General features: G+C 38.6%; 1 protein-coding gene across 4 annotated transcripts in view; it reads right to left on the bottom strand.

Annotated features, from left to right (window-relative positions):
- The window catches only part of ANO4 (anoctamin 4), a 354,946-nt gene continuing 342,622 nt past the window's right edge, over positions 1-12,324 (bottom strand). For all 4 annotated transcript variants that reach the window (XM_047788188.1, XM_047788190.1, XM_047788189.1 and 1 more), the window contains 3 exons: positions 4,430-4,535; positions 3,081-3,276; positions 1-780 (listed from right to left, as the gene is read on the bottom strand). In XM_047788188.1, coding sequence (XP_047644144.1) covers positions 3,085-3,276; positions 4,430-4,535 — 298 coding nt within the window. In that variant the 3' untranslated portion in view covers positions 1-780; positions 3,081-3,084. The remainder of the gene's footprint in view (positions 781-3,080; positions 3,277-4,429; positions 4,536-12,324) is intronic.

A 12,324-nucleotide genomic window follows, 5' to 3' on the forward strand; every position in this document is an offset into this window, starting at 1 on the left:
TTCCATGTGCATAAATTTATTTGAAATTTTATTGCATCACATTATACAAGCATTAAACATGGCTTCATGTTGATGACTATTTAAATGTGAAAATCCATCATTCATGTCAGTACCTCTTGGCTATTTACAAGTAAGGAAGTTCTATGTACTTTATATATCTCTGTATTTGTCTGTACATATGTAAGAATACATGACTATACATATGTACACACAGAAATACATCTATGGCCATACACATAGCTATAGATATGTCATATATAATAATCTCCTCAGAAAGATCTGAAATTAAAAAAAAAAAAACAAAGAAAAAGTTGTAAACAGGGTCTTGTTTGGTGACGTGGAATAAGGACCACATGATGACATTCTAGGAATGTGTGTCCAAGTGAGTGTCCGAATACCCTTTTTAGCCCAGTGTCTGTAAAATTCACATGGGACAGAATGCAAAAAAGGTAGCAAACAGGCTGAAAAACAGGCCCCATATACAAGTTCCCCTTGGTTTTAAAAACTTGAGAATGGAACTGCCCATGATGTGCATGCTTGCTTGGTCAAGAATGGTGTAGGGACAGAGAGCATTTGTGTGCTGGGCTGCAACGTGGTTTCACAGCAGCATGGTTTCCCAGGCAGTCCTTTAAGGGTGCTGACCCCCCTCCCCCCCCCCGCTGCTGCCAACGTCGGCGACATGCACTGCGGTTGCATTTTAGTCATTCACTGGAATGTGCTTTTGCACAGCCGGGAGGAGTAAACAGAGTTCAGGTCCTTGGCTTGGAAACAAACCATTACCTGGGGGAAAAAAGAATGTATTAAAATCCTAAGGAGTTCCAATCATGGCCCATCAGGTGAAGAACCTGACATAGTGTTGGTGAGGATGCAGGTTTGATCCCTGGCCTCGCTCAGTGGGTTAAGGTTCTGGTGTTGCCATGAGCTGTGCTGTAGGTCGCAGACACAGCTCAGATCCCTAACTGCTGTGGCTATGGTGTAGGCTGGCAGCTGCAGCTCTGATTCCACCCTTTGCCCAAGAACTTCTGTATGCAGCTAGTGTGGCTGTAAAAAGAAAAAAAAAATCCTAAGTACACACGATGGCTTCAAGGACACGATGTGCAATGATCTGTACTTAGGGTGAATCAAAGACATTCGAAGAATGAGTAACCCTGAACCCCATCAGGGGTGGTATAAATAGTATTGTGTCTGCTTTACAGAAGAACAGACTGTCGGAAAGGCAGCCTGAGGGAAGGTGACATCCTGCCAACTCTAGGAAAAATGGAGACAAAAACTATCCTTTCAAGTAAAATTTAGAGATGGCCTCCTCTGGGAGAAAGCAGCTCATGATGAGATGAGGCCGTAAGGAACTCCCAGGTGTGATGGGACCGGCAGGCAACACAGCACAGCTCCAGGTGTGCATAATCCACCACTGTGCCTTGGTCTCTGGGCACTGGAGCTCCTGGGAGCAGTTCTCTTCACTAATGCCTGCTTCCTACTCCAACTCAGGCCATCTGGACAGTTAGCCTTTCTCTCCAGAGAAGAAGCAATCAGAATGGGAAGGCAGTGCAGGGGCTTGGAGCAAATTCTAAAATCCCAGAAGATTCACACCAAATAGGGTCTTAAAGTATTGTTTACTCCAACACCTTTTCTCTCGCAAATGTGAAAACTGAATCCGGGGAATGTGCCATTCCAGATAGAGAATGGAAAAGCCAGAACTAGAATCTGCTGGACTATAAAAGGATATTTAACAATACTGCAAACCCCTTATAGTTTTCCACCCCAAATAGGCAAACTTGGAAAAATTAGGTAATTTTCCTTAAGTTTCTAGCCAAATGATGGATCTTGGAAATGGCAGCATGACTAAGTAGCAAAACATTTCTTGCCTTTAGTGAAGCTAAGGCCTACTTTGGAATGGGGTGGGACTATGTTGAACCTCTAAATACCACTGTATCCCCGTGGTGGCCTGAGGTCTAGGTGATTTCCTCCAAGTCCACCCATATATCCAACTTATAACTGCCTCCCAGGCTCTTAACACAGATCTGGATTGAGAGAACTTTACTAATTTAACAACAAACATCTCTGTAGATATCTGCCACATTGTAACCTAAAGCATACTTTTACCCCTGTATATCACATTTTTCTTTCGGAGGCCAAATTTTGGAAAATGTTTTCAAAGTTTGTCTTCAAACAAGTGGAGAGAGAAGAATGAGGACAAGTAAGGCAAAAGAAAGGCTGTAATATTAGATTAGCAGAGTATTAAAACTGAGCGTTCATTTCATCATTGAAGAAACCGAGGCCCAGAGAGGTGATGTGACTTGTCCAAGGACACACAGAGAGTAATTGCCTTGCCAGAGAGAAGGTTTCAGAAGAGCTTTCTCATAAAATATGTGGGAACATTATGGATCTTTCTTGCAATATTTTTAAGTTTAATTCATCAAAGTGTTCATCAATTAAAATGTATGTGCATTTAATAGGTATGGAAGGATCAAGTTCAGTCCATAGAGATTTCCTAAAGATGCTTACAGTTATGCTAGGGAAACCTAATAACTCTTTGAAAATAATAAATGAGCAACACATGTCAATGCTCGTCAATACATATGGTACTGATGCAGTAAACAGGTGTTTATAAGGACTGTCAATGGGCTGATGAGTCTGGGGAACCCTCCTTAAGGGGGTGTAGCATGACATGGATCAGCCTAAGAGGAGGTAATAAATGGGTGATAGAGGGAAGGCCATCTTAGGTGAGATGAAAAGGTGAATTTAACATTCTCAGGGTAACATGTCCTTTCTTTCTGATTAAAAAGAATAGTCAGGCTGGAGTGGAAGGGAGAGGAAGGTTTATTTCAGGGAATACAAACACTTAGGCCAATTCATGAAGACCTTGGCAGCCAGGCCAGACTGTGACATGGAGGCTGGAGTTGGGTACAAAGGGAAGACCAAATGAAACTTGCAGTTAAAGAAACAAGCTGTTTTTTTTTTGTTTTGTTTTTGGTTTTTTGAAGTTTCTAAAAGATTTTTTTTTTTTGAAGTTTCTAAAGGGTTTATAGGGAGAACTAGGCCAAGCCTTGATTCAGGGAGTTGAAAGCCCCCCTCTCACTGACCTGGTCACGGCCACTCATTGTGGTGTGCTTTTCCATTTTTCTTCCTCTCCTTCCGTTCCTTCTGGAGACGCTCCAGTTCTGCTTCATACATCATCTCCTGAATCAAGTACTTCTCTCTTCTCATTCGATCCCTTAGATCTTTTGGGAGGTCTGGGATCAGATATGAAATGAGGTGCTTTATACAAAACACGAGGTGCTAAAAACACAGGGGAGAATACAACAGAGTCAGGTCTATTGTGCACCCTTAGTTGGGAAGAGCTCTGGGAGCTGGTCCAGAACAGGGATTCGGAGGCTCTGGAGTGTCTGGAAAGTGGGATGAGGCTAGAGGAGGTGTGTGTGAGGAAAGAAAGTCCCAGGAATAGGTGAGGACTGAACCTCGGGTGATGGCACCACAGAGGAAATGAGATGAGGACTCAGGAAAGAAGGGGGAGAAACAATGGCCAGAGAAGGCAAGGGAGAGCTGGAATATACTTTGTAGTCAGAAAGCCCAGGTTTGAATCCCAGCTCTACTTTTACTGCTTAAGAGCCATCTGTTTATCTGAGGATAAGTCACTCTGTGCCTCAATTCCCTCATCCACAGGATGGGTGTTGTTGGGAAAATTTTAAGAAAATATTTTAAAATGCTCTTCGGTTTGCTAACTGTTTTATTGGGAGGAGTCAGGTACCAAGCTCACAAATCTCTGAGGTATGCCTGAATAAGAAACTTCTAGCCTGAACCAAGAGGCAGCCTTCACTTGCATTGGTCTGGCTTTAATATGTGTGACAAGGGAGATGAAATTTCCATTTATGGGTACAGTTATAGGAATGCCAACTATTTTTAGTAGCGATTTTCTTAAAGACTAAAAGAAAATAGATGATGGATTTTTAGGGACACTCAATACAGGCATTACTAGGTAGATTATATTTTATAAATTCATAAGTAACGTCATGGTGATACACAACCAGAGGGTACCACTTGTAACATGCAGTTCAATGTTTCCTTGAACACCTGCATGAGACTCATCATGGAGGTTGTGAGAAGCAAATTGTGAACAGTATGTATCAGAAGGTCTGGGAGTGGGGGTGGAGAGACTGCCATTTCCCTGAACTTTAAGAACCATGGTCATAAAATACTAAACTTAGAACCAATGATTCCTGACTTATCCACTAACAATCAATAGTGGGCTTTACTTACTCTAAAATATAAGAACTTTAAGGAGAAGAAGAGAATAAAAAGATGAGAAATTATTACTATCCTACTTCTGGACATATATAATCACATTGAAAGTTCTCATAACTTATGGTCATTTGTTACTTCTAGTTTCTTCATTGTGTCAAAGGAAATAGAGGAATTGGTTGGCAAAACTTACCTCAAAAACAATGATAAAAGCCAGTCGGGCTGCTAGGACGTGCCAGAACTGCAGTGTGTAGCCATAGGGCACCAGTGAATGAGGAGGGTCACGGTAGTCTCGGTATCTATAAGCATACAGGAGAATGTGACATTCCAAATTATGATTGCCCTGGAGTTTCTATTGTGGCTCAGCGGTAATGAACCCAACTAGCATCCATGAGGATGCAGGTTTGATCCCTGTCCTTGCTCAGTGGGTTAAGGATCTAGCATTGCTATGAGCTGCAGTGTAGGTCACAGACATGGCTCAGATCCTGTGTTGCTGGGGCTGTGGTTTAGGCTGTCAGCTATAGCTCCAATTCAGACCCTATCCTGAGAACTTCCATATACCACAGATGCAGCCCTTAAAAAAAAAAATGATGGTCCTGACTCCTAAATCTCTTTACATCCTTACTATGTATGTAGTCCTCATTCATGGGAGAAAAGTATACAAAGTTTCCATATACTAGAATCTGTGGTTTTGCTTGTCCAGCATCTCTTCTTCTGGTAAAGGAATCTCTCTTCTCCTCTGGGGAATCATCCATGTGGGCTGGGCAGGGTTCATCCCCTCCCTGACCTCAGCTAAGATGAGCCAGACTTGATCAGATCACCAGGTCTTCTGGTAGAACGAGCACTTAATGAATTATCACTAAGCCCACAGAAGGTAAAGCCTTGAGCTGCTGGGGGCATCACAAACTGTGCAGAGAGCCTGCTTAAGAATGCAGTCAGTGGAATAAAGCAGAGCTAGCAGAAAGCTGGTATTTTGCTGATGATACTGGAGGCTTCGAGTCTAGTCATTGCTAATGCTAATATCACCCCTCCAACCTCCTGGTTTCCTGAATCAGTTCAGTTAATTTGTTTTTGCTTAATTCAATTTATACTGGATTTCTGCCACTCATGACCAAAGGATCCTCCCTAAAATATGCTCCAACTGTAACTTTTGAGTTAGCATCAAATGTTTGTTATCTACTAGACACAAGCACTATCCTAGGAACTTAAATCCCTGTGATTCCATTTTATCCTTATCATACCATTTCTATTACCAAGTGGGAAAACTAAGAAGTGACTCAACCCCATATAGTTTTCATGTGTTTTGAATGCAGTTGTTTGTTTGTTTTCATTAGCTCAAGAAATGTGAGAAGATCTGGAAATATTGGTTATTACAACAGTTCTGATGCATAAACATGCCAAATTTCCTTTGAGTAAAAATTATCATTGTCCAGATTCTCATGTAAGATAGTACCTAACCTCAAGGTTGTCACTAAATTGTATATAAGGATACAGGCTAACTCCTATGCAGAGCATCCTTGAATAGTATTAAGGACTACAAAAATAATAGCTATGACTATTAGCATCATCAATATATTCATCTTAATTATTGTTAGTGTCTATGGAATATAGTAGTATTGTATTATTATTTTGCCAGTAAAGTGAAGTTTATGGTGAGTACTTGATGCTGAAATTAAGAATGAATGTTTATTTCTGACTTATGTCACTATGGATAAAACCCTCCAGGTCCATTCATATTGTTGAAATGGCAACATTTCATTCTTTTTTTGTGGCCGAGTAATATTCTTGTGTGTGTGTGCCCATATATCTATATGAGTATATATCACATCTTCTTTATCCATCCATCTGTTGATGGATAATTAGGTTGCTTCTATATTTTGGCTACTGTATATAATGCTGTTCTTTTCTAAGAGTGTTTTCATTTTCTTCAGAAATATACCCAAATGCTTAGTGAAGTAAGCCAAAGACAAAGAATGTATGTTTTCACTTATATGTGGAAAACATGAAAGAAATAAATGAATGTAACAAAAACAGAAATAGACTCCGAGATACAGAGAACTAACTGTATAAGGGAGAGAGCTGAGGGGGAAGGGGACTAAGAGGTACAAATTACTAGATATAAAATCAATAAGACACAAAGAAGTAACATACAGCACATGGACTATAATCAATATTTTATAATAACTTTAAATGGAGTATAATATATAGAAATATTGAATTACTATGTTGTACGCCTGAAACTAATATAACACCATAAATCAACTATACTTAAAAAAAAAAAAAAGACTGGATCTGTTAGTTCCTTCACACTGTTAGTTTTCTATATGAAGGTGAGAATTAGCTAATCATCTAAATAAAACATTCTTCTAATATATAGGTACATAACCTGTTCTATCATAGGTCCAGTAAAAGTGCCTGAAAATTTAGGAAGAGTACTGTTAAAAGTTTGCATAGACTATTCTAACCCCCTTTTACTTTTTGCAGAGCAAGCTAGTCAAGAATCAGGAATTGTGTTTTCTGCAATTAATATAACAAATGTAATTTCTTCATTTGCCTTTAGCTATGTATATGTCTAATATAGTACATGTAAATATTCTAGAAGAAAAAATGGCAGTATGCTTTTTAGTATACACATGGTTAATTATTAGACAAAATTATATATTAAAAGGAGAGAGCCTGAATTCTTTTAAGGATCACCTTCACTGACTCCTTAAACTTTTTACTTGATAATGTTCACTGGAAAAGGAAGTTCTTCTCAGGAGCCCCTGGCCTCTTTCCAGTTTGTGCCTCTTCTTTGCTCTTGGCTTTTGCCCTTTGTTTTGCCTGTTCCATTGTCTAGCTTCTCAGACCCTGTTTGGCTTTTCACTGGAAAAATTTTGACAAATATCTTCCATCCCAGATACCTTCTAAGTTTACTGGGTCCAAAATCATGGTTTTTCATTGACCTTGCAGGCCATTTTCCTTGACTATTCCTAGAAAATACAATTCAGATGTATCATTCTTAAAATTCATCCTGCAAACTCATAGCAAATAAATGAATTCTTTTTTTGGGGGGGACGGGGACTGCACCTGTGGCACATGGAAGTTCCTAGGCTAGGGATTGAATCAGAGCTACAGCTGCTGGCCTACACCACAGAAACGCAGGATCCAAGCCACGCCTGTGACCTACACCACAGCTCATAGCAATGCCAGATCCCCGACCTACTGAGAGGCGCCAGGGACCAAACCCATATCCTCATGAATATTAGATGGGTTCCTTTCCGCTGCACCACAGTGGGAACTCCCATTAATGAATTCTTTTATTCAGCATAGCTAAATAAATTAGGATACATCAAAGAGTCATTAAATATAACATGAAAACTAGAAAGTTGAAATACTTTTTATGATTCAACAAGAGTAGATGATCAAACACAATGACTTATTTTTAAAGCTGTACACATGCTGTGCAAAAGTGAAAAGTTTGTAGTTAGCGATTTTAAATTTTAATTCCTAGATTTTTCAATGTCTTAAAAATTAATATTCTTTATATGCTTTTAAATATCTAGAAAACACTTATGGCAATGGTGAGTTGGTAACATTTTAGATACTTTCTATGTACAGATCAAGTAGTTGAGAATATACATCTATTTGTTCAGCCTGTGTATAATATATGTCCATTTGTGGATCTATCACAGAGTTCTGGTAACTTGTGCCCAGAGGAGTACAAGGGTCTGAGAATGAGAATCAGAAGTTAGAAGATTCTGAGGAAGTTTTAGTTTTCAGAAGCAGCAGGCTTCTGGCTTCCTACTCTCAAGTCATTTTACCAAAGTCAGGTTTCTCTCTAGAAAATTTCTAATTGCTACCCTAAGGGAATTAAAACTTAGTGGTGCAAATGAGTTTGTCATCTGCTTCAGGGCCTCTATCTGTCTTTAGAATTATGTACCAGAAAGTATACTAGAACCATGTTTGGGGCTCGCCTCATAATGATCTTGAATAATTCATGAAGCATCTATAGACATCCGTTTTCCCTATCAATAAACTTAGGGTCTGTCTCATCCTGCTCTAAAATTTTGGACTCACTCTTCTATGAATTTGCAGGTGACCATTGTAAGCAGAGTTCTTTTTTCTCTTACTTTTTTTATTACTCAATGAATTTATTACATTTGTAGTTGTACAATGATCATCACAATCCAATTTTATAGGATTTCCATCCAACAACCCCAGTGCATCTCCCCACCCCCCAAACTGTCTCCTTTGGAAACCATAAGTTTTTCAAAGTCTGTGAGTCAGTATCTGTTCTGCAAAGAAGTTCATTCTGTCCTTTTTTTCAGATTCCACATGTCAGTGAAAGCATCTGATGTTGGTGTCTCATTGTCTGACTGACTTCACTTAGCATGATAATTTCTAGGTCCATCCATGTTGCTAAAAATGCCAGTGTTTCGTTCCTTTTAATGGGTGAGCATATTCCATTGTGTATATGTACCACATCTTTTGGATCCACTCCCTTGTCAATGGACATTTAAGTTGTTTCCATGTCTTGGCTATTGAAAAGAGTGCTGCAATGAACACTGGAGTACATGTGTCTTTGCAAGTCATGGTTTTCTCTGGGGAGTTCTAATTTCATACTCCAGCCTACCCCAGATCTGTTGGCCTCTTCCATGCAGCAGGGGTTTTGGGGAGGGCTGTGCTCAGATGTCATTTGTGCCCTGTGTCTTTTTTTGGTGAGTCCAATTTTCTGCAGAATAACTGGCTACATGCTTTCGGGCACTTGTACAAAGAAAACATTCCCCCGCCCTCCTGTAGAAACAGCCCAGGAAGCCAAGCTTCAAGCTGATGAAATCAGTTTCACTTTCAGCTTAGTACCTTCGAAGACACTAGGTAGTCCTGTGGCACTGATGTTTGGAGGCATTTCTTCAAGTGAAATCAGAATTGTTTTCAGAAAGTAAAACTTTAAATTTCTTAGCTTTAATTTTACACATGGAAAAGTGGGATATTCTTCTTTGGTTAAGTTAGTGAATTCTCTAAATCTGCTTATTTCTCAGGAAATGGATGATCTGCTTGCAAACATTATTTTTCTAGCACCAGCTATATTCTAGCACCAGTTCATTCATTCCCATTTTTTAAACTGTAAAAATTATATGTACATTCAAAAGAATGATGTGAATCTCATCCAGGTTGACAGAGAACATGATCAGTAGCTTAGAGATGCCTCACCAGCAATGCCAGATGCCCTGAAAGCCGACTGCTATTGTAATTTTCTGCTTTGCTTTATAGTTATGCTACTTATGTAAGTGTTGCTAAATAAAACAGTGCTTAATTTGTCTGCCTTGAATTTTATGTAGATGGAACCATACTATTTATGTTATTTTGCGATCGTACCTCTATTATGCAATTTAAATAACTGATATTACTACTAACCACACTGATATTATTAATATTTTGCCTTTTTTTTTTTAAGGCCATACCCGTGGCATATGGAAGTCCCCAGGCTAGGGGTCAAATAGGAGCTGCAGCTGCTGGCCTACACCACCACCACAGCAATGCAGGATCCAAGCCGTGTCTGTGATCTACACCACAGATCATGGCAACACTGGATGCCCCTACCCACTGAGTGAGGCCAGGGCTTGAACCCACATCCTCATGGATCCTAGTGGGATTCGTTTATGCTGTGCCACAACGGGAACTCCACCACACTGATATCATTATTATAATTTTATATTATATCTAACGTAAGGTCAATCTCCACCTTCTTTGTTGTTCTTCAAAAATGTCTTGACTGTTCTTCATCCTTTGCATATCTCTATAATGGTATTTTAGCCCTCAGTTGCACAAGATGGTGTAATCATAATTCCTAATTTTCAGAACTAATTTTACTGGTCCATTCTAATTTTCATGTTTATTTAATCCTTTAACAATGCAATGAATGCTCATAAATCCTCTATGCAACCTAAGCATTAAAACATGACTGAGAATTTACATGACCTTTGGGCTCCTCCTTAATCGCAGCTCCTTGCTTCTCTTATCCTGAACTTCATTTTCATCAACATACATTTTTGTATGTATATGCATATTCATTTATCTGAATATTGTACTGCTTAGTTTTGCTTGTTTCAAACTCTTTAGAAAGGATGTTATACTGGATGTAGTCTTCTGAGGCTTGGTTTTTTTCACTATCATGCTACTAAGACTTATCCATGCTATTGTATGTGGCAATTTACTACCATTGCTGTAAAACAGACCCTAGCATGAATACATTGTTGTTTTATGTAGTGTGTGTTTTTTCTTTTTTTTTCTTTCTTTTTTTTTTTTTTTTTTTTTTGCTTTTTACAGCCACACTTGCGGCATGGAGGTTCCCAGGCTAGGGGTCAAGTCGGAGCTGCAGCTGCTGGCCTACACCACAGCCACAGCAACATGGGATCCAAGCCGCATCTGTTACCTACACCACAGCTCACAGCTTGTAGTATATGTTTAAATTTATACTCATAAGCTGCTCATTTCTCTTATTTTCTTTCACCTTTCCTAAACATGTAAGGTTTTGAAAAACAAAGCTTATACCTACCCACCTCAGCAAATGCCCTTTGGGTAAAAGTCGGTTACAGTGTTCTGAATTGCACTCTGTTTTTATTTATTATTAAAAAAAATTTTCTTTCCATGTTGAGAAGTTTTAAGATCTACTTCCTTAGCAACTTTCAAGTATGTAACACAGTCTTACTAACTGTAGGCATCATACTGTGTCTTATAGTCCCAGGACTTATTCAGAAGTTTATAAACATTTTGCCCACCTTCATACATTTGCCCACTCCTACTCCCAGCCTTTGCCAACCCCCAATCTGTTCTCTGAATCTATGAGTTTGGATTTCTTTTTAGATTCTACATATAAGTGAGATCGTACAGTATTTACATTTTTCTGATATATTTCGCTTAGCATAATGCCCTTCAGGGTCCATCTACGTTGTCACAAATAGGAGGATCTCCTTCTTTTTTATGTCTGAATAATATTCCATTGTATAAATATAGCACACTTTCTTTATACATGTATCCATCAGTGGGCACCTGGGTTGTTTCTTTGTCCTGGCTATTGTAAATAATGATACATTAGATATCGGGATACAGACTATCTTTTTTAGTTCGTTTCTTTCCTTTGGATAAATACCCAGAAGTGGAATTGCTGAATTATATGGAAGTTCTATTATTAACTTTTTGAGGACCTTCCCTACTAGTTCCGTAGAAGCTGCACAATTTATATTCCCACCAACAGTGCGCAGGATTTCCCTTTTCTTCACATCCTTGCCAACATTTGTTACTCCTGGTCTTTTTGATAATAACCATTCTTACAAGTGTGAGATGATACCTCATTGTGGTTTTCATTTGCATTTCCTTGATGATTAGTGATGTTGAGTATATTTTCATGTACCTGTTGACCATCTGTATGCCCTCTTTGGAAAAAATGTTCAGATCCTCTACCCACTTAAAAAAAAATTACATTTTTTCTCCTGCTGAATTATATGTGTTCTTTATATATTTAGGATATTAACTTTTTATCAGATAGACGATGTGAAAGTATTTTCTCCTATTCAGTAGGTTGCCTTTTCATTTTGTTGATGATTTCCTTTGCTTTGCAGAAGATTGATGTAGTTCTACTTGTTTATTTTTGCTTTTGTTGCTTTGTTTTTGGTGTCAGATTCAAGAAATCATCACTAAGACTGATGTCAAGGGGCTTACTGTCTGTTTTCTTCTAGGAGTTTTGTGGTTTCAGGTCTTACCTTCAAATCTTTAATTCATTTTGAGTTAATTTTTGTGTATGGTGTAAGACAGTGGTTCAGTTTCATCTTTTGCATGTGGCTGTCCAGTTTTCCCACCACCACTTATTGAAGAGGCTGTCTTTTCACCATTGCATACTCTTGGTATTCCCTCATTTATGCTTTGATTTGGATGTCATTATGTCTTAGGTCCTTTGTCATAAATTGATCATATATGTGTGGGTTTATTTCTGAGCTCTTGATTCTGATCCATTGATCTGTTTCTGTTTTTTTTATGACAATTAGTATTATTAATTACTATTACAATTAGTATTTATACTGTTTTGATTATTATTTCCTTGTAATATAC

The sequence above is a fragment of the Phacochoerus africanus genome, chromosome 7 (assembly GCF_016906955.1).
Source record: "Phacochoerus africanus isolate WHEZ1 chromosome 7, ROS_Pafr_v1, whole genome shotgun sequence".
Taxonomy (NCBI): domain Eukaryota; kingdom Metazoa; phylum Chordata; class Mammalia; order Artiodactyla; family Suidae; genus Phacochoerus; species Phacochoerus africanus.